The following is a 23,323-nucleotide window of genomic DNA, read 5'->3' on the forward strand; positions in this document are numbered from 1 at the left end:
GCGGATTTCAGTTTTCTTATGAAAAAGGTACAAAAATATGAAAATGTAAATATATATATATAGAATTGCAAATCACATCCGTGCATCATAACTCTTTTTTGTAGTCAGATGTGATTTATTTTTTATCTCCTTATCAGTTTCTCAGTGAACCAAACCTTCAGCCAGTTTTCATTCATCAACTTTTTTTTTATTTCAGTCCATTAAGTCACAAATCTGTCCGCGTCAGGTGTTACGAATGCAAAAAGAAGACCGATGCCTTTTGATTACAAAATAAATAAAATCCCTTTCACCCATGCAGAAAAGCATTTAGTTTGTGTAACAATATTTGTTAATATCTGATATAGGATAACATAAGTATTTCTAGGATAAGTCACAGTAGTGGACAATTTATCAAAACAACTGCTCAGTCACCGTGTAGTATTTCTATATATTTTATACAAACCTTTGGACCAGCCCGCTGGTCGGAACATGGCGAGGCAACAACAGTATTTGTTAAATGCATCTCAACGCCCTTTAAAACATTTCCACACAAAAATCCAACACCTTTTCCATGATCTCATCTGGGAGTGGGGGGGTAAGAAGAAGAAGAAAAAAAAAACAAAACATAATAAGAATATCAGGATCTTGGTTCAATGCATGTCACATAAATGATCCCCGAATCCCTGCAGTATCTTTGCAGTCGTTACCCCACGTTGCACGACTAAAGATGCATGTCCTGCATGCATCTCTATCTGTCAGAGTAACACACACACACACACATACACATGGCATCATCATAGACTTAAGCATTCACATACCGCAGAAACACAAACACACAAGCGGGTCCAGTGGAGTGTGGTGCCATTGTGTATTGTCAGTCCCGGGACAACGGGGGTCTTTGTGCGGCTGCAGCTGTGGGACTGATCCGGCTGCAGCACACAGAGCGACGGGGACGGTGCACGAGTCCTTCCTTCCACAAAATCACACGGACAATAGTAATGTCTTGTTGAGCCACGGGGAGGAAAAAAAAAACAAAAAAAAACGTCAGTGTATCGCAACACACTCGGAGAACAAAAAAAAAAAAAGTCCCACGCACAAAAATAGCCAATGAGTAATCAACACGGTCTTTTAAGACACTGCTGCATCTTGGCCTACGGATGTAATATGGGCGACATCCCGTGACATAAATATCCTGCTGGTAATCCAAATGAAAAATTAATCATTAAGTAATAGCTTTATCGTTACGTAGCCGCCTCGGGATACAAATAGTGGCTTCTTGGGATATTCAAAGTTTCTTTTCATTTAGAGCGACCAAATGCGGGGTTCTCGGAGTGCCGCGTTCTTTATACGTTGTATAAATAAATTAAACGAGGAGAGTGACGTTTAAATATCACCCGTCTAAAGCGTGATGGGTTTAGCTTATCTGTGTTTAATAAATGCAGGACTGGTGCAAAAGCATGAAGAGTCGAAGTGGGCCAACAAGCGACGTGACAATTATCGACATATAGATTAGTTTATAACGGATCGGTGGAAATACACATGGCCTGCCATATGAATTGTTCCTATCTTGAAAGAGCAAATATAGAAAATTACACATTTCCCTTTCCGAAGAGCTCTAGCGGTGACACGAAACAGAAAGAATAAGAGAAAAAAATAAAAGCCTGAACAGGCCACGCTAATATCTTTTGAAGTGGTTCGTCCTCATCAGAGAGTACTTTGTGTGCAAAATATTATAAACAGTCATATACTGTATATATACAGTCATACAGTGATCTGGTGGCACGGAAACCGCATGAAGGTTTTCCGTTACCTGTTCAGTTGCACTTTGTTATTTACGCTTCTTGAGCTGCATCCTCGTAAAGTAAAAGCAAATGCGTCCGATCCCGGCCGTCAGTCGACGCCAGACTGCTTGATGTACCTCACGATAAAGAACTTCTCCGCGTACAAATGTTCGGCTCGTATCTATCGTGTTAATCTGCCCCAATCCCAACATAATTACTGTGAAAATACAAATATATATCTGCAATACATGATAGCAGTATTTGTGTGTGTTTGTGTGTTTCACACTGCTATCTTGTTACAAAATGATACAAAAAAGAAACAAACGACTTTACGGGATGCACAACCGCAGCGTTGGGAATGTTGGAGTGTGTGTGTGTGTGTGTGTGACTACATAGTGCTAATCATTGATGCTAACTTCAGCAGCTAAGGATAGCGTTCTTTGAAGTTGTGCATCAGCTGCATTAGCATCTCCTGGGCAAACAGCTGCCGGCCAATTTCTCGGTCATAAGATGCCCACGCATTCCATCTAATCTAATATAATCTAATCCCCCAAGGTAGAAAATCATTTCCCCTGTGCAAAAAAAAAAATGTACATTTGGTGCGAAGAGTCCTCGATCAGTCGTCGCACCGTTTAGAAATAAAAACTAATTGCGTTATGGTCGGTTCGAGGAACGTCTAAATGGAGACGACGTGACCTGAATTACTGTAAATTCTCAAATGGATCAAATAGAATCAAAACGCAAGGACACGACAAAACACCGTCTGCCGCAGAGTCATAAGTTCACGTACACGCTCGGGAAAAGACTCGCGTACGGAAATAAGCGCTCCGAGGCCGTCGTATGCAGAACTAGTAAATTAATCAACCAACGCGGCGTTAATCAGTAGCTAGGATTCGAAAAGCCGGTTTGTTTGAGAACACACAGTAATCCAAATACTTCCTGATAAAAATGAATTTAAAAAAAGCATAATATATTCACTTAAGAAAAAAAAATCCTATCTATCTATACTGCCTATCCTGACCTCAGGGTTTATTTTTTTGGGGGGGGCAACACGTCATATGGACATAAACCATTCACACATTATATAAGCATTCACCCTCTCATTCAGAATCATAGAAACATATAACTATTTATCCTCATTCACATATCATGTAGACAAATAAGGATTCACTCTAAATCATCATCATAATCACAATTCACCCTTTCATTCACACATCATGTAACCGTTCATCCTCTCACTCGTGTCAAAAAAAACAATTCACCCTCTCGTTCGTCGTCATAATCATGTCGAGACGTACGACCGTTCACCCTCAAGCAAACAAAGTCGTTTTTTTTTTTTTTTTCATTCAAGTCTTTCCTGATAATCCGGTGTTATTTCTCAAGTGAATACATTAAATCAAGTAGTCTCACGCCGAGCGCGCGCACTTTGCACGTGCGCAGCTGCAGACGCTCCGGCGTCGCGGTGGAGGCGGAGGAGGAGGGCGTCTGTCAGCGAGTCTCGATGACGACGGCCTCAAACACACCGGGCGTCCCCCTGCGGGCGCACGGCAAGGGCGAGGTCAGGTATAGCGGTTAGCGTAGCATGCTAAAGCAGTGTTTCCCAACCTTTTTTGAGCCGCGGTACATATTTTACATTAGAAAAATCACACGGCACACCGCCGAATAAATATGTCATTAATGAAATAGAATGTTGTCTAAATTTTTAAATATCTTGCAGGAACTGAGGAAACACAATGACTTTCACTGTGTCGTCTTGAGCACCTTAAACCCACTGATTTTACATTATGGTGAATTGATATTATTGCAATCGTCTAATATAAAGTGTAATTGTTGTATTCACAGTAAATACTGTGACGTCTAACCGGTCCATGGAAGCATTTTAATGCAAAAAACTCATCCCTGCTACAAATAACCCTGCATTCTGCCTGTCACTGCATGCTGCCATATACGACGACACATTATTTGTGTTGAATTAAGAATTTTTGGATCAATCAGGTGAAAGTGGGACGCACCTGTTGCTCAGCGGCGTCCCGCTGAGGGCCGTCGTCCCGTCTTTGCTCACAAACAGCTGCAGATTGCTGTCTGAGGAGAAAAAAAAAAACAAATTTGTCGTAATATTAGCGGCGAGGGCGCGCAGAGCGCCGCGGATTCCCGACTCGCACCTTCGTTGTTGCTGCTGTCGGAGAAATTCTGACTCTGCACGATCTTCTCCACGATGTCGTCGGCGTCGATGCGCGTGTCCTCCACGCAGCTGGGCTGCCTCTCCACCGTGTCCTTCTTCCTTCTGCTGCCGGGGGGGAGTCGAACACATGGTTGTTGTGAGTCAGCGTAAAAAAAAAAAAAAAAGATGTGGAAATTACAGGAATAATTATAAAAGCGTAGGTTTGGTGTCTGGGATTTGTCATTCAGGGTCAGACTAGACAGTCCGTGACGCGTCACATGATTTCTCCTTCCTTTTTCCGAGAATTTTTTTTTTTTCCCGTTTTTCCCCGACCGTCTTTTTCGTCGCTTTCGGGAAATCGAAAAAGTCTGTACGAGAGAAACTGTAAAAAAAAAACATTGATGAGTTCCTTTTTGTTGTTTTCGCTTTTTTTACCGAGAAATCCGGCCCGCATCTGGAATATGAAACGGCGCGACCCCGACAGGCGTGCGAGACACGTTGGGGGAACCGACCTGGACGATCTGTTGGACATGAGGGCGGCCACGGAGGGCGGAGGAGGGCGATCCGGTTTGGTGGGAGTCCCCTGCCGCTGCAGCTGTGTGGGGGTGGACGGGGCCGGCTGGGCGGGGTGCACGGGGTGCGCCGGGTGCGCCACCCCGCAGGAGGCGCTGCTGCTGGAAGAGGTGTTGCGATGGTGACTGAGGTCGGTCAGGCTGGACGACCGGGAGTTACCCGTGCTGTAACCTGGAGCGGAGAGCGAGTCCAAAACGGGGTCAGTCTTTCGCGCGATGAAGCCGAGAGGGACCGCTTAGAACGGCGTATGTATGGGCTCCCGGATAATTTTGAGTTAAAAAAAAAAAAAAATTATTTTTGATATTTCTTCTCAATACGGTGTCGTTTTAAAGTTCGTTTTGAAGATAGATTTCAAGGGGTACCCGTTGGTCGGGTCGGGAACCGACAGCGTGTCCGGGTCAATGTAAAGGTCTAGAAATTAATTTGATCAGATAGCCAGCTAGTTTATCCGCTTTGACCGTTGTAACGGAAAAAAAATGGCGAAAAGAAAAAAAGACTATGATTACCGTGCATTCAAGGCTGCGTGGACGGAGGAATTTAAATTGGATCTGCATTGATATATGGAATATACAAGACTGTCTCAGAAAATTAGAATATTGTGATAAAGTTCTTTATCATCTGTAATGCAATTAAAAAAAAAAAAAAATTACTTTTTCATGATATTCTTATATTTTGAGATAGGATCTTTGAGTTTTCTTAAGATGTAAGCCATCATCAGCAATATTAAAATAATAAAAGGCTTGCGATATTTCAGTTGATTTGTAATGAATCCAGAATGTATGACATTTTTATTTTTGTAATTGCATTACAGAAGATAAAAACCTTTACCACAATATTCTAATTTTCTGAGACAGTCCCGTACGATGATAAAAGTGCATCGACGAAACCGTCAAATATAAAGCGGCACTTAAAACATATCCATCCAGACGTCGCATTAAAAGCAGTACATATTTAATTTATTATACGTTAAAAATACAATATGGCTCTCAATGACATACATTTAGAAATATTCGGCTTTTATGGCTCTCCCAGTCAAAAAGACCCCTGACTAAGAAGGGAAAACCCCTGACTCTTGTCTGCAGAGGTTCTCCGTCACCCAGATCAGGGTGATTTCATCTTATCCTGGAAACTGGACTTGAATTTTTTTCCACTTTGGATTGTTATGCTAATGGCGGCGTTGTTGGTGGGGTACAAAGGAGCAACTTTTGGGGATCACCTGGATAAATCCAGGCGATAACATAACAACACCCTTCGGCCTAGTTTTGCCGACCAACTCTTCCCTTTACATAACAAGCCACCATAATCCAGACCCGCCCCAAACCATGAAAAATTGAAGAAATTCAAGTCCGGTTGCCACGACAAGAAGAGTTCCCTGATTCTTGCGGAGGCAGGAAAGCGCTCTGACCTGATATCTTGCTGTGCTGGCTGGCGTAGCTGGAGCTGCGGAAGTGGCCGGTGTGGAAGACCTCGTCCGGGCCGGAGACACCGTCCCCTTCCTCGGGGAGCCCTGCCGCCAAAACACACACGGAATAAGCCGACAGAACGCGGCGGAAAACCGGGAGATTTTATTCACCGGGCATTTTAAAACGGGGGGGTATAAAACTCATTTTCACCGAGGGCCACGTCAGCATAATGGTTACCCTCTTGGAGCCACATGTGACAAACGGTATAAATGTAACTAAAATAAATGTATGCTTAAGAACAACTTTATTTATCCCGAAGGAAATTGCTGTGCCAGAGTTTCTTACCAACTAAGTTACAAAGTGCCTTTTGCACTTTTTGATGCGAAGCCTGTGAAATAATGAGAAAAACGTAGCAAACGATTCAAATAAATAGCGCACGTCAGCAGTCCTGGACTTACTTAGGCTGGGAGATTCAGAGTTATATATTTTCTACAAAAAAAAATTAAGAATAAGAACAACTTATTTATCCGGAAGGAAATTGTTGTGCCAGAGTTTCAACTAAAACATAATAAATAATAGGAGGAAATTGTATAAACAGTATAAAAAAGGAGGGAGAGTAAGAAATCAAATAAAACTATAAAGCGTCTAAGTAACAAGTCCTTAATGTTAAATAACTCTGAACTTATTATTCAATCAATGATCAAACTGTCCAGGTAAATAAAGGAAAATCATCCAACACTAGTTGCGACATTAACTTTGATCAAAAACATCAACTTTTCTCATCCTGGACATTTATATTAAGAATAAGAATAAGAATAACTTATTTATCCGGAAGGAAATTATTGTGCCAGAGTTTCAAGGAAAACATAACAATAATAAATAATAGCAGGAAAATTGTATAAACAGTATAAAAAAGGAGGGAGTGTAAGAAATACAAATAAAACTACAAAGTGTCTAAGTAACAAGTCCTTAATTTTAAATAACTCTAAATTTATTATTCAATCAATGATCAAACTATCTATGTGAAGAAAGGAAAATCATCCAACACTAGTTATGACATTAACTTTGATCAAAAACATCAACTTTTCTCATCCTGGACATTTATAATAAGAATAAGAATAAGAGTAAGAATAAGAACAATTTTATTTATCCCGAAGGAAATTGTTGTGCCAGCATTTCAAGTATAACATAACAATAATAAATAATAGTAGGAAATTGTATAAACAGTAAAAAAAAAAAAAAAAGGCAGGGAGAATAAGAAATACAAATATTCCATTTGTTGAAAATGGCATTGATGTGGATCCACTGCAAAATAATGCCGTCACTTCCCGGGTAGCACCATCGGCATAATTGTAGGAAATGTATTTTATGGTAAATCCACGCGTTTAACTTATTATTTTATTTTAACTTATTTATTTTAAGACAATCAGACCTATCAGGCCACATAAAATGACATGGCGTGCCACATTTGGCCCGCTGGCCTTGAGTTCGACACATGCTTTAGAACACAACACTATATTTTGTGCTCTAAAATAGTATATTTCGTGTTCTAAAAGTGAGAAGAATTACCCGAGCTCCGTAAGGAAGACTGCCGCGGTACGAGAGCGCGAGGTCTCTCCACGATGCCTCCCAGTGGCTGCGCTTTGGCATCGGTGCTGTCTCCCTTACAGTCCAGCTGCAAGGTGGGGTCCTCGTCCCCGATCGAGACCGATTTGGCGGCGCTGGGAGGCCTGGATGTGGGAACAACTCCCAGCGTGAGCCGGAGGAAAATAAGCAACCGGAGTGTTTCTTTACACGATAGGAAAACTCACATTTTAAAGCAGGGATCCCCGGACAGGAGAGTCATTCCAATCGTCACCTGTTTAAAAAAAAAAAAGGGAGCGTTTAGTACATTTACGGCTCTTCTCCGAGTGTGTGTGTGTGTGTGTGTGTGTGTGTTTGTCCTGCCTTCAGAATTGAGTTGTCCTGCCGGGTGTTTTTGGTGTCATAGCCCTCCAGAATGCAGCAGCGAACTGTGGATCCGGAACCCGCGAACTCTGCGATGTTGAGGTCGGCGAAGCCCAGCTGGTGACAGACAGACAGACAGACAGACAGGAGAGAACTTTGTTAATGTTGCGGCAAGAAAAGTTCCCGTTCCTGGGATTTCCCCCCCCCCCCCCCTCATCCTGGAAATCTATCAACTCGTGAAGGAGGGGAAGCAGGAAGGAGCGACTTCACGTAGAAGTCAACAACCTCCTTTAACCTCCTCATTCACTATTTTCTGCCGAGTCAGCCGTGGCTCCGACACAGATTGCGCCGCTTGCGTCTTATGAGCGGGTTTAAATGCGCTTCCGGGTTTCTGTTGTCGCATTTTCCCCAAATCAATTCCCTAAAAATTTCTGCAAATATCTATTTCCCCCATGTCTCCTCTGAATCAGTCGCTAGATCTTGTGCCGGTGTGTTTAAACAGACAGTAATTGGCGTAGAAACGCATCGCGTAACATAAAACCAATTGTAATGTGAAGGAATTGACAATTTCGGAAGCGTCACTCAGGTGTGTGTTATTCAAAAAGTGAGTTCTTATTCATGAGTCGTTTAAAAGGAATTCCTCGGCGGCCGAAAAGCCGAAAGAGCGCAACGTTTGAAAGAAGAGCCTTTCAGGCTGAATGCATCAGAAGATGCGATGGTTTGGATGCACGGCTCGATGGTGGACGGCCTCTATGGTGGCGCGAGGGTGTGTGTTAGGGTGCGACACCTCCGTGCAATAACACCTCTGATATAAATGCCTCATCGGACAAATGCCTGTCAATGAAGTGCCCCAGTTGTTAGAACAGGGGTGTCGAACTTATTTTCACTGAAGGCCACATCGGCATAATGGTTGCCCTCAAAGAGCCACATGTAATGGTAACAGTATAAATGTAACCAAATTAAATACTGGATATTTTAAATAGCTTTGAATGTATCACTCATTCAAATCCAAAATGTTACATATGGATTTGCATGGATATAAAAAAAATTGTTTACTAGATGCTCCATTATACTTATATTGTCAGCTTAAGGAACTTACATTACTCCATTAATCAATGATCAAACTATCCAAGTGAATAAAGAAAAATATCATCAAACTCTAGTTATGACATTAACTTTAACCATCAACTTTTCTCTTCCTGGACATGAAGGGATCATTTGTTTTTCTCAATTCCACTTGTTGAAAATCGCATTGATGTGGATACATTGCGACCTAATGCCGTCACTTTGCGGGTAACACGATCTGCATAAATGGTTGGAAATTTATGGTCAATGCATTTTTAGACAATCCTTTTAAGACGTTCTCGCGGGCCACATAAAATGACGTGGCGGGCCAAATTTGGACCGCAGGCCTTGAGTTTGACACGTGTCTTAGAACTTTACAGCTGAAACACCTCGTGTTGCCCTTCCAGGTGAAGGGTTGGGGTCGGCACTTTGCGCTTCTTGTTGATGGCCTCAGCGGCCTGAAGGCTCAGCGGTTGATTGATTTCATGCTTGCACAATACCAGGATTCAAACCATGCACAGGGGAAACACCTCAATGGTCCAACACATCAGAAGGTCTTAGAGGTATGAAGGTCAAGAGGCTCGACATCAGTGAGCCAAATGTGAGCGCCATCGGTGGGGAAATTCTTCCAATGAACTCCCTTCATTGTATTATTAGTCTCCATCTTAACGCAACATTAGCTGGCATTATTTGAATTCACCTTGTGATGTTAACACGAATATCGAGCCGCATTGGTCATTTATTAACGGGAAGACAAATATCCCGATGAGGGACGGCCCGACACGCCACACAGCTTGCAAACAAGCCGCTTGGCGAATACTTATCTAAGTTTTTGGATTCAGAAAATTCAATTTGGGCCCCCATCGTCATTATCACAATGTAAACAGTCAGTCTTGTGATGTAAACGCAGGACTCTGAGAGCCCTCCGGTGACACATTGTACACTCATTGCTTTTCTCAGGAATCATTAACCTTTCAGAATTATTTACCTTCCGGAATTATAATCATAGCAGCATGTCTATAATCAGATGTGCCAGCTCGCTGATAAATTGCCCCACGGGGGAACAGAATGCAGCCCAGGCAGCTGATAATCTCATTAGCGGTTGATGTTATTTCCTACTATTATTATTGTAATAATAATAATAATAATAATAATTATCATTATTACTATGTTATTTCCTATAATAGTATTATAGGTAATATTATTTTTATTATTAAAAATAATATTATAATATTATTTTTATATTATAAATATTATATTTATATAATTTTATCATATAAATATTATATTATTATATAAATAGTATTATAATATTATAAATATTATTATTAATTATTATACAATAATGATAACAACAATAATAATGTAATAATAATAACAATAATAATAATCATAATAATAATTATTATTATTACTATGTTATTTCCTACAATTTCCTACTATTATTTATTATTGTTATGTTTTACTTTGAAACGCTGGCAAAACAATTTCCTTCGGGATAAATAAAGTTGTTCTTATTCCCATTCTTATTCTTATTCTTATTCTTATTCTTATTCTTATTCTTATTCTTATTCTTATTCTTATTCTTATTCTTATTCTTATGTACGGACATGCTTTTGGGGTGAACGTGAACAACCGGTGTCTCCATGACAGATCGGTATGATTTTACCTTTGAGAAGGCCTTTCCTCCTTTAAGCTCCTGTGAAGATAAAGATCAGAGAAGTCCATGATGGTGGCATTTGTGGGGGTTTGAGATGAATCTTTTAGTTTATTATGATTTTTAGTTTACCTTGCGAACGGACACCCGACATATGCAGGGGTCCAACACTCCAGTTACGGGGTTCGCACTCATTTTGCACACAAAGGAAAACTTCTTTCTCCATCGAACGCAGTTTTGCTGTACCTCCTCCCTGGTGGTCCATGTAGAAAGAAAGAAACAGTTTACATTATAGATATTTGCACAAAGCGACACGACAAATATGTCAAGAAAATTGAAATTCCCATTCACAATCTGCGGAATTGTGAAAAACATCTTCTTGTTTCCTCTGTATGTCCGGTACATGCAGAGAAATTGACATTAAAGTTATAATCTCCACCCCTGGGCCAACAAAAAATATATTTACATCAAAGAGGAGCCTGCGTTAACCGTTGAAATTAACCATGAAGGCCCTCGAGTCGCTTTCGTCGATATGTTCATTGAACTTGACTAGCTGCTAGTACTAGCTTAGCCCCGCCACCGCAATGCTGGAGCACGTTTTTAAGATTTTGCCGTGATGGATGATGACGTGCACCACCGTCACACTTCAGTAACCATAAAATAAACTAAAAAGTGCACCAATAGGATTTGTTAAAGTGAAAAGAGGACCGACGGAGGCGTTTTGCACAACCAAACACGTAGACGGTGGAAGGTTTGCAGTGTCAAGACTGCGGACTTCTTCTTCTTTTCCTTTCGGCTCTCCCCTTCAGGGGTCCCACAGCCAATCTCTTAACTTCATATCCTCTCTCATTACGTCCATAAATCTTCTCTTTGGTCTTCGTCCGGTCCTCCTGCCCGGCAGCTCCAACTCCAGCATCCGTCTGCCAATATCTTCACTATCATTTCAGTCTGGCTTCTCAAACCTTCTCCAGAATCGAGATTTTTAATTGTCATTGTGCAGGCAAAGCGATATACTGTACTGCAATGAGAACCTCTGGCTCGGAGCACGTACAGGTTTTTTATTAAAATAAAAAAAATAGACAAGTTAGTTACATCCTGCGCAGTCGGTGCAGACGGCATGAAGGGAAATATTCTCCAAAACATCAAACATATGCAGTTCCTCATTCCTGATCCTATCCATCCTGGTCACTCCCAAAGAGAACCTCAACATCTTCATCTAGTTCTGCCTTTCTTTTCGTCATTTTCAGCTTCTAGTCCCGTACGGCGTCGCTGGTCTCACCACTTTCTTGTCCGCCTTTCCTTTCATCGTCTTCTATCTCTTCATGAATTTAAAACCCGTAGGTTTTCACTGCAACTTACGGCCTCTAAATTCTCCTAATTGACTTTTGAGACGGTGTCAAAACTCAGCGCAGTCGAACTCTATTTCCTGGTGTATCTCGGTGTCAGAACCTCGCAGACGGCCGGTCACAGTCACGCAATGACAAGTGCAAGTGTGTATATGTCAGAGTGAGGGATTGATTCTGGACTGCATTCATTCAAAGTCTTAAATAATCAGTGACATTTGGGAATGTGAGGAATGTCAAGTAGGGTTTCTTATGTAAGCCCGCACTTCACGTACCCACCCCGAAAACCCCGGAGAGGATCTTCAACATGCCCGCCGTGGAAGTCTTCCTGAAAAGACGACTGGGTTTACACTTCTCCAGGGGATTGTGAACCGGTGGAATAAAGAAAAAGAGGAATTCACCCTTCATCTCTTCATATTTGGGGAGTTCGGGAGGCGCCGAGTGAAATGAGGCCCCGTGGGGCCGCTGCAGGGCAGCCCTTTTTTTTTTTTTTTTTTGTAAACTAAATCGTGGAAAAGAAGCAGAAATCTAACGCTGATGCGGGTTTACAAACATGTCCGATTTATTCTGACAACACACACAAACAGGACGGTCAACCCCGATGCTATCTGCCCCCGCTCGGCCCGTATCACAGGAAATATGAGGATCCTCCCGCTCCGTACAACGTCAGCGTTTTAGTTTCACAACATGTGAAGTCGGCGCTCAGCGCTGCACTGATAACAGGCAGTGATGGCCGAACGTTAAGCAAACAACATGAGTGTTTCCGCGCAGGAGGTACGACCCCGTACCAGTTGTTGGTATGCTTTAATTCTAAATATTAGGATCCTCTCTGTGTCCACCTTAAATTCCAGTCTTTTTTTTCTGCAGTTATGGTCAAGTCAAGTCGGATTTTACGTATATTCTGCAAAATATCTACCCGGTTTTCTGATCCTTCCCGCGTCGAGCAGATCTGGATCACAACTCTTTAAGATAAGAATAAGAATAAGAACAACTTTATTTATCCCGAAGGAAATTGTTGTGCCAGAGTTTCAAGTAAAACATAACAATGATAAATAATAGTAGGAAATTGTATAAACAGTAAAAAAAAAAATAAAGGGGGGGGGGGGGGATAAGAAATGCAAATAAAACTATAAAGTGTCAAAGTCAAGACTATAAAGTATTTTAAGGTCTTTAAAGATTATCTGCAGAAATCCAACATTCCCAACAGTGGGAAGTTTACCAGACAGAAAACTTGAAAGATATCTTGTAGTTATATATACTGTTCAAAAAAAATAAAGGGAACACTTAAACAACACAATGTAACTCCAATTCAATTACACTTGTTTGAAATCAAACTGTCCACTTAGGAAGCAACACGGATTCATTTTGACTTGTTTTAAGGACATTAAATCCAAGTTGGATCAGCCCGTCGTGTGTTTTTCCACTTTCATTTTGACTCCAAATTAATTTCATTGATCGTTTATGTGTGATTTTGTTGTCAGCACGTTTAACTATGAAAAGAACAAAGCATTTGATAAGAATATTACATTTATTCAGATCGAGGATGAGTTATTTTACTGTTCCCTTCATTATTTTGAGCAGTGTATTTTGACCAGATTTGAACGCTATCCAGAATTGTAGTTTTTAGGGGGTAAATAATCCTAAAAGTTAGCACCGAATATTGGCCAATGGCGGCGCTAATGACGACTTTCCTTATGGAAGCCTGTTAGCGATGCTGCGCGTCGTGTCAGGTTATTACTTTTACTACAACTATTACTTTTTATTGTTCTTCCCTTCCTTTATCACACTTTCTCCACCTCGTTTTTTTAGGACTCAGCGGCGCTTTCGTTCAGAAGTCGACGGCGAATCGGCCTCAAAGTCGGGTCTCGGCCCAAACACGAGTATCTTAACGCAGTGTTTTTTTCCAACATGAACTTTATCGCACCTGCACTTATCGGGAGGGTGACCTGGAGTTGTACAAAAACAAGCAGACAGGTTCTGCAGCTTTCTTTTTTTTTTCTCGGCCCGCCTTTACAAACACACCATTGTGCAGCAGGTAGCGACAAGCAACTCCTCTCTCCATGAGGGTTTGCTTCGCAAGACCGCTGGTGACTACACTTTGTTTTTACATTGTGTTTTTTACAGTGTTGTGAAGTGACTGGAATTAAGGACTTTTTTATGATATAGAAAAGGCCTAAAGCAGCACAACTTTAGGTGCACAACTTCTCTGGTTTAAAAAGGTCTTTGTGAATGATGTTGCATGAAGGTGGCCGCTCAAACTTGCCTGACCGGCGCGAACAAGCCGATTCAGCTCGTGACACAACTGTTCATGCTGTTCATCTGCATTTCTGGTCTGGGAAAACCAGTACAAGCCTTCCCACATTGTGCTTTATTACCCAGCGCTATGTATAATATCTTGGTAAAGTCCTTTACTTTTTGCATGGAAATGTTATTTTTGTTAATGCCAATCCATTTAATCCTTCTTTAATTCACTCATTCATTCATCATCAATAGCGTTTATTCTGACATTACAACCAATCATATAGAAACATACAATGTTGTTGTTCATTTTGCTAATTATTTTGTGGAAGTCTTTTGCTATCTTTTAATTTTCTCTCTTATTTGTATTCATACTCTGTTGATATTGTCATTGTTGCACTGCGGTGACTAAAGAATTTCCCCCATGGAGATTAATAATAAAATATATCTTAATCATTCACAGGTTATTCAGGGTTTCCAAACTGTGAACCTGGAGAACCCGGAGGAGAAAAAGTCGCAAAACTCGGGAACCAGGGACCTTCTCGCTGAAATCTCAAAATAAGTCCCGAGGTACGTGTGAACAAAAATGAGCATCGCCTTTAACCATATTCTTCGCCGGTTCGCTGAAAATCGATGCTTTTATCGAAGTTGCTAACGTGCTAACAAGAACCCGATGTCGGGCTGTCACGCGGGCGGGGATCTGTTTCCCGAGGAGACCAAAGCGCCGCCACAAATGTGTTTGGGTTAAATACTCCTCCTCCTCCTCCTCCTCCTCCTTCTCCTTCTCCTTCGCCGCTATTTGTCTCTGTCTTTTTTTCTGCTCAAAGAATCTTAGGAATGGGAGAGTTGCAAATGAGGCTGAAAGCAGAAACACTCGCGCGCACATTAAAGCGGTGATTCCCCGACAAGCCGCCGCTTTCCCCGATGAATGAAGACACCCTGTTCTCTCCGAAGGTTCTCGTTTCACGAAACGACCGGAGTGAATCAGCAGGTTCTCCCGCTCATACTCGCTGTAACCCGATGTGGGACGGCATCCGCAAATCAAATCAAGAGGTTAGGATATCTCCTCTATCTTTGGAGAGAGGAGGAAAATACCCCATACGTCCGCACCTGCAGGAACAGATCTTCAGATGCTCAGTAAATCTATTGAACTTGGAAGTTCTGCACGGCGTGCACGAGCACAAAAACTGACTTTCCTTCAAGGAGCGTGAGCTTGATATTTGAGAAGCTGAGCTCTGGGAAGGATGCTACGTGATAGTGGGCTTCAGCGCTGCAACAATGGGAGTTTTACTACCTAATAAGGCTCTCAGCAGAAAATCAACATAATGAGAGCGAACGGTGAAAGCGGCGCGTCCGAGGCGTTCGAGTCGGACAGAAAGCTAAACGTCGTCGATGTATAAAAGAGCCAGTCGAGGTCGATTATTATTATGGGCTTGCATTTCGGCGCAATGCGGCTCAATGTTACACGGCACGTTGACTGAAAGGTGCAGTTCCAACCTGCAAGGCTGTAACGTTACATTCCGTTCACACCGCATATGCTAAGATTAAAAAAAATATGTTATAATATTTAATATAATATGGTAGGTGTGAAATTATAATTTTCATAAAGCGCAAGTCGTTTTTGTACCGGAAGTGGGTGCAAGACGGCCGTCTAGACGAGGGGTCAGGATCCTATGGCTCTTCTGGTGATGCCGTATGGCTCCCGGACAATTTTGAGTTGAAAAAGAAAAAAATCAGTTTGGAATTAAAATACTTGTGATATTTCTTCATAATAATTTTAGGGTTAGATGGAGAAAGTCGATTCGCTGTTGCGACCCCCTGAAGGGACAAGCCGAAAGAAGAAGAAGATTTCTTCATAATACTGTGTCATTTTAAAGTAAACAGAAATTAGTTTTGAAGATAAATTTCACGGGTCGTTGTAAAGGTGAAGAAATTAATTTTATCAAATAGCCGACTACTTTATCCGCATCAACCCTCGTAACGGAAAAGATTGCGACAAAGAAAAAAAAAAAAAAAAAAAAAGATTACCATGCATCCCAGGCGGCGCGGACAGAGGAATTTGCATTTGGATCTGCGGTACGTCTAATATGCTATGATAAAATTGCATAGAAGAAATCCATGCAGCACCAGAAGTCGCACTAAAAGTAAGACATATTTCATTTTTTGTGCGTTAAAAATACTATGTGGCTCTCGATGAAATATATCAAGAAATATTTGGCTTGGTCTAGACGGCGAGGGAGGAAACGGCCATCGCTGTGTTGGTAAGATAGAGCTCGACATGCTGGATTTCCCAGAAGGGTCCGACGTCTACAGAAGAATAAAACCAAAACGGTTGAATCACGCGTGAACAAACCGATTACTCCCGTTCTTATGTGACGCATTTACTATTTACAAGTAGCTCATTTCCACCTTTGCCAACTTGCATTCTGCTTTGTTTCCAAGAAATTACGAGGCGTCTCAGCACAGCGGCTTGCTAAATATCTGTAAGCTGCACGTGGTTTCATGACTGGACCGAAAAGCCTCCCACGCCAGGGAGCAGACACTGACTCACAGCTTCACCGAAGGATCACGCCGAAAATACAATCGGCCTCCATCGGAGAAGGAGCCGTCACTGTGAGTCTTTCCGTAGACCGAAACGCAAACAGCCTGTCGCGGTGCAGATAAGGCCCGTCGTAGTTACGGGTCCCGGCGGTGATTCCTGTCAACAGCTGCGCCCCCGAATATTTCACGAGCAGTTGGGTATGTGGATAGAGTTTGCAAAGTGAGTTAGCTCCTTCCAGCTTGGCCCTCGTGGTGAAACGTGCTCCGTTGCAGCTGACGGCTTGTTCGCAAGAGATCCAGCTGTTCTCCAAGCTGAACGGCAAAACCGCTGCGTAAAAAAATAGATAAAGCTCAACTAGAGTATCGAGAAATCCGCACGCAAGATGTAAGGATTTTCGAAACAAAAACACAGACCGCTAATGCGGTTGTTAAGAAATAGAGAAAATAGTCTCATGGCCTCGCAGCAAGAAAGTCCCTGGTGTGAAGGACAGGGTGAATCATTGTACAGAATGTTTACGTGACGTGTGAATGGTTGTATTTATACGTGGCCTTGTGCTCCACGCGCTAAGGACCCGGAGTGAACCCGACCTCTTGCTCAATGACAGCTGGGATAGGATCCAGCCCCCCGTGACCCTGACTGTCAATAGTGAACGAATAACCTCAACTTATATAGCGCTTTCCGACCTTGCGGTTTCAAAGCTCTTCCCTCTGGAAAGCATTCACCCGTGGCAGAGCCACCGTGGACGGCGCTAACCGGGTGCAACTTGGGGTTCAAGGTCTTGCCTAAGTGCACTTTGACAGGAGGAGGCGGGAATCAAACCACCAACCTTCAGTTGGAGGGTGGCCTGTTCTTCTATCTGAGCCACAGCTTACTCAAAATAAGACTCCAAACCCCAAAATATCATTGCCAGTATCATCTTAATTCCAGATCATGCGACTACCGGTTGCAGAAAAAGAAGGGGAAAGAAGCAATACATGTATGCTCGAGTGGCTGTAAAGACGCTGCGCAGAAAGCTATCCAAAAGGATCAAACCGGACTGGTTACACTTCTCTTCGTGACGTCAGCTCATCCCTCGTCATCTGGGATAAAAATGGACCGCGATCCAGTCGGGATCAGTGAGGTCACATGATTCCCAGGGTGGAACAAGTGTGTTGACGTAAAAGTGTTACATTACACCTTCTGTACAAAAGAGCAACTACTGAAAATTATGATAATATTCTACGGGGAATGAAAGCTTAGAAGCCGTGTATGAAAACACAAAATGCATTAATTTACAAGTTTTCAGAGATTTGACGCTCGAGTCGAGCATTTAAGCGGAGAAGGAAAAGGAATCGCATGGTTTTGAACAGACGGAGAAACTTTCCTCTGCTGACTGATGGTCTGATAAGGTCAGACGCCTCAACCATGACGTACGAGTTCGATCCAAGCGCCAATTCTGCAGAAAAAAACATCTGCCTCACGGGGATAAGTAGCTACACCTGTCTGAGATAAGACTGACACTTGACGGCCTCCAGTTTTGTTGACGGCGTCATTTGACAAAATAATTCTCAGACATGGGAATTCTTCATGATGAGTCAGTATCTGCCTGCATCATCTGGTATCTTGCTGTTTGAGGTTTGGCTTAAATGTTACTGTCAGATGAGAAATATGAATCACAAGACAAATCCCCCCCCCCCGAAAAGGTTACTTTTCATCCAGGGAGAGGGTGTCCTGGAGTGCACAGAACGTGCACTCCGACCCAGTCGACCCGCCCGAAGATTTGCAAGCCTGGACTCGTGGCCTCCGCGTAAACTAGCGGGTGTGTAATGGTGTGAAGCAATCCGGAGGGATTCCCCTGCAAAACGTGCAGCGTGACGGCGGTCTAGAACGGGCCGGGCGGAACTTTGAAACGCCTCGGCAAAACCATGACTCAGCAAAGCAACGAAGGGCCTGGACGCTGAGGTTCTTATCTGCGTCATAGAGTGTGTGGAGCCTTTCCCAGCCGTCACTGGGCGAAATGGACGGGATGATCATAGAGACGCATATAGAGACGTCTAACCACTCGCCCTGTCATTTATAGGTCGTATATAAACATACAACCATTCACATGTCATAGAAACACAGGCGTTGAAACTATTATGTATGCATCATATAGAAACATACAGGACTGTCTCAGAAAATTGGAATATTGTGATAAAGTTCTTTTTCTTCTGTCATGCAATTAAAAAAACAAATCACTTTTTCATGATATTCTAATATTTTGAGGTAGGATTTTTGAGTTTTCTTAAGATGTAAGCCGTAATCAGCAATATTAAAATAATAAAAGGCTTTCACTATTTCAGTCGATTTGTGATGAGTCCAGAATGTATGACATTTTTGTTTTTGTAATTGCATTACAGGAGATGAAGAACTTTATCACAATATTCTAATTTTCTGAGACAGTCCTGTACAACCATTCACCCTGTCATGTATACATCTTATACAAACATACACCCTGTCATTCATGTCATATAGAGAAATACAACCATTCTCCGTGTCATTTAAACGTCATATAGATATCAAATTCACCCTGTCATTCATCAGTCATACGGAAACACACAACTGTTTACCCATCATTCACATGTTATAAAGACACAACTGTTCACCCTGTCATGTGTACATCCTATAGAAAAATACAACCATTCACCCTTTCATTTATGTCATATTGAAAAATGTAATTCACCCTGTCATCCATGTGATATGGAAACATACAACAAATCACCCTTTCATTAATACATCATTCAGAAACATACAACAATTCACCCTTTCATTTATACATAATTAGAAACATACAACAATTCACCCTTTCATTTATACATAATTAGAAACATACAACCATCCACCCTTTCATTTATACATAATTAGAAACATACAACCATCCACCCTTTCATTTATACATGATAAGAAACGCACAACAATTCACCCTTTCATCAATACATCATTCAGAAACATACAACCATTCACCCTTTCATTTATACATAATTAGAAACATACAACCATCCACCCTTTCATTTATACATAATAAGAAACATACAACCATTCACCCTTTCATTTATACATCATTCCGAAACATGCAACCATTCACCCTTTCATTCATGTGATATAGAATCATACAATTCACCCTTTCATTCGTGTCATATTGAAAAATACAACAATTCACCCTGTCATTCATGTGATATAGAATCATACAACAATCCACCCTTTCATGTATACATCTCACAGAAACATACAAACATTCACCCTCTCATTCATGTCATATTGAAAAATACAACCACTCACCCTGTCATTTAAATATGATATAGACATTCAGTTCACCCTGTCATTTATACATCATACAGAAACAACAACCATTCACCCTTTCATTCACATGTATTATATAGACGTAACCATTCACTCGTTCACCCAGTGTTGTGGCCGTAACCATTCATCCTGTCATTTATACGTCATATAGAGCCAAACGGCCATTCATTCAACCATTTTTTGGAGTGCGGGAGATTCCCGGAGCCTTCACACAGAAAAGAATCCCGCTGTTGGAATCCAACCAGGGACCTTCTCGCTGGTAAATATTATTTTAAGTGAGAGAGGGAGCGACCCAACAGAGCGACATCCCGAAACAGAAAGCGTACTTTCCCCGGGTCTGTCGCGAGCCCGAGCGAAAGCGGAGAATCCAGAACCCGGGGCGGAGCCGAGAAACGTCCCGCGTGAAATCACACGGCGTACTAAAGTTTAACTGCAACCGTTTTACGGCCGCCGTCAATGAGTTCCCTCCCCAGCAGAGACGGGTGAATGATCCACGGCCCCGCAGTGCCGACACGAGGGGGTGTTTAGGCGGAGTTTGACCGACAGGCCGACCGGCCACGTGTTTCTAAGCCGCGGTTACGACGTGAAAAGTCCCTCGTCCTGACCTGGATGACAAGATGGCGAAATCCCCGCCGTCGATCAGCCGGATCTTACAGAAAAGCACCCCGTTGACGAAGGGCACGGCGGTCAGCTCCTCCAGGGTGAAGTGAACCTGGAACTTGAACTTCTTCTTCTTGGTCAAGAACGTCATGGCTCCCAGTTGCTGCAGCGTGATCCTGCAAGGGACGGGGATTTAGATCTCAGTGCAACAACTAAGGTTTTATTTTCGTCAACGCAGGAAAGGGATAGTTCAGCTCCACCCTTGAAAAAAAAAAATTTAAAAATCTGCTTTTTCTCCCTTTAAATCTCTTGCAATCTAAATTAAAGTATGAGTAAAAAGGGAGTTGCCGCATCAGTATACAATACTGGCACAGGGACAGCTCAGTTCTGTTTATTAAAAGAAAAAAAAAATCTGCTTCTCCTCCTTTTACATCTCTTGCAGTCTTAATAAAAGTATAAAAAAAAAAAATTGTTCCAGCATCAATATACAACACTGGCACAGGGACAGTTCAGTTCTGTTTATTTTTTTACAAAATAATAATTTAAAAAATCTGCTTCTCCTCCTTTTACATCTCTTGCAGTCTTAATAAAAGTATTAAAATAATAAAAAAAAAAAAAAATAGTTCCAGTATCAATATACAACACTGGCACAGGGACAGTTCAGTTCTGTTTATTTTTTTACAAAATAATAATTTAAAAAATCTGCTTCTCCTCCTTTTACATCTCTTGCAATCTTAATAAAAATATTTAAAAAAATCTTCCTGTATCAATATACAACACTGGCACAGGGACAGTTCAGTTGTTTATTTTTTTTACGAAATAATAATTTAAAAAATCTGCCTCTCCTCCTTTTACATCTCTTGAAATCTCAATAAAAGTATGAGAAAAATTGTTCCGGTAATCCAATAATACAACACTGGCACAGGGACAGTTCAGTTCTGTTTACTTTTTATTACATAATATTATAGCCTTATAAACATTTAAGTCACGTGGCCCTTTATCGCTGATCTGAGCATTTAATTTGTGAAAAACATGGTGAGTTTATAAGGATAATGCATGATTTTTATAGTTTATTGCTACCAGGAGATGCCGGGATCTCAATGTGAGCTGAATGTCGCTCACTTGACCAAAAAGCACATGGATTTTCAAATTTTTGGTGTTGGGGGAGGTTGTATTTCAAAAAGGGAGAAAAAAAATCCAACAAGTCCTCATGAACCCAAGGGACTGCAAGAGAAAGACAGAAATATATTTATTTCAAAAAATATACACTTTATTCATGGCCAAGGTTGTGCTCGTGGAAACAGGACTAAATCCAACCCTGGTCCGGGACTGATCCAAACCCAGGACCGATCCTGGAAACCCTGCAAAGAGGACCGATCCCGGCCCTGGAAGCGGGACTTGAACCCGGCCCTGAACCGATCCCAGCCCGGGGAGGAACCCGCTCCGAGTCCCGGGGATCCCGACCCCGATCCCGGGGGTTTCTAACTCCGCGCGTCCCGCAACCTCTCCAGCTGTGCGGTTCTCCTTTACGCGTCCCGCCTTGCACAACCCCGTCATTCTGAACCCGTACGCTTGCACGTCGGCGTGCACGCCGATGTCTCGAAGTGGAGATTCGACTGCCACGCAAACACCGACACACACACACACACACACACACACACACACACACACATATACATATACGACGGCTGCAGCTGAGGCTCACCGTTCCCCCGGCCTGCTGCTTCTCATACCGGGCGGCTCTACCGCGGACGGCCGGGCTTTGGCTACTCCTCGGCGGGCTCTCCGCTCCGATGCATCCCCCGGTAACTTTTCCCTCCCCGGCCGCCGCCGCGGCTCCGTGAACGCCCCACGCAGCAGGTTAGGGACCGTCCACAAAGTGCTGCAGGAGGTGTGTCCGTGGAGCTTCGTGCACCGAGTCTTAAAGTGGCTTTTCTCAAATTGACGTCAAATCACCTGCCATGCAAAACGTTAATGACCTTTCTTGCTAAGTAACGCTCTTGAAAAGCCATATTTTCTTATCGATTCATCATTTCATAAAGTTAAAAGATTAATTTGATAACGTAGAATATTTTGGGGGGAGTCAGATTTCAAATTCAGTACTGATGCATCGGTTTGTTGACGGGGAAGCTAAGACACTGTCACGACATCTATGGAAATAAACGCTATAAACTCTAACATATAAATAAAGTTCTTTGCGATTCTACCCAAACAAGGAGAAACTTCCATTTGACAAGCGGGGTCCTCAATTGTTTTTTTAATTTTTCTGTGCGGTTCGGTGTTTGTTTTCCACAGATGGCTGTGAGCACACTTTAACCTACATGCCAGTCACCTGTGTAGGCCGGTTCACCTGATTTACAAAAAAGAAAAATACAAAAAAACCTATAATATATATGTAAATAAGGGCAGCATTCCTCCTGAATACACCGGAGGGCTGATCTACAGCTCACCTTCTTGCGCACAGCGACCTCTAGTGGCAGATCTCGGTACTGCAGCCTGATGGTTCCACTCGTAGGTCGGCCCATCCCGTGTCATATATCACTTTTCATTATAAACAACAATATCAAATCCAAATTCATCCGTTTAAATAACATCGACTCACTGCTGAAAACACTAACGGGCTGTAAAAAGTTAAAATGATATCGTAATAATCATATGCGTGGCTGTTTTTGAAAGTCGGGAGTTCACATTCCGTACATGCTTTTATACTAAGGCA

At 42.2% G+C, this 23,323-nt stretch overlaps 1 protein-coding gene across 4 annotated transcripts; it reads right to left on the reverse strand.

The window, feature by feature from the left end:
* Positions 1 to 171: 171 nt before the first annotated feature.
* eeig1b (estrogen-induced osteoclastogenesis regulator 1b) lies at positions 172 to 22,445 on the reverse strand. Of its 4 annotated transcripts, XR_015107923.1 has the most exons (13): positions 22,313 to 22,445; positions 20,613 to 20,783; positions 10,699 to 10,819; positions 10,579 to 10,608; positions 7,845 to 7,961; positions 7,709 to 7,755; positions 7,467 to 7,627; positions 5,900 to 6,001; positions 4,434 to 4,665; positions 3,923 to 4,047; positions 3,773 to 3,842; positions 3,186 to 3,294; positions 172 to 560 (listed from the first exon to the last, which is right to left on the reverse strand). XR_015107923.1 is itself a non-coding variant. In XM_086170385.1 (12 exons), the coding sequence occupies exons 1-12, from the start codon at positions 22,336 to 22,338 to the stop codon at positions 3,249 to 3,251; spliced, it is 1,245 nt and encodes a 414-aa protein (XP_086026511.1). In that variant the 5' UTR covers positions 22,339 to 22,445; the 3' UTR covers positions 172 to 3,248. The 4 variants fall into 4 exon arrangements, 3 of the variants coding, with proteins under 3 accessions (XP_086026511.1, XP_086026510.1, XP_086026512.1); XM_086170385.1 differs by having other exon boundaries at positions 172 to 3,294; positions 3,923 to 4,044; XM_086170384.1 differs by having other exon boundaries at positions 172 to 3,294.
* Positions 22,446 to 23,323: the final 878 nt, after the last annotated feature.

This window comes from Fistularia commersonii, chromosome 23 (assembly GCF_037954325.1).
Source record: "Fistularia commersonii isolate RoL2024-O1a breed Wild chromosome 23, RoL_Fcom_v1.0, whole genome shotgun sequence".
NCBI classification, from domain to species: Eukaryota; Metazoa; Chordata; class Actinopteri; order Syngnathiformes; family Fistulariidae; genus Fistularia; species Fistularia commersonii.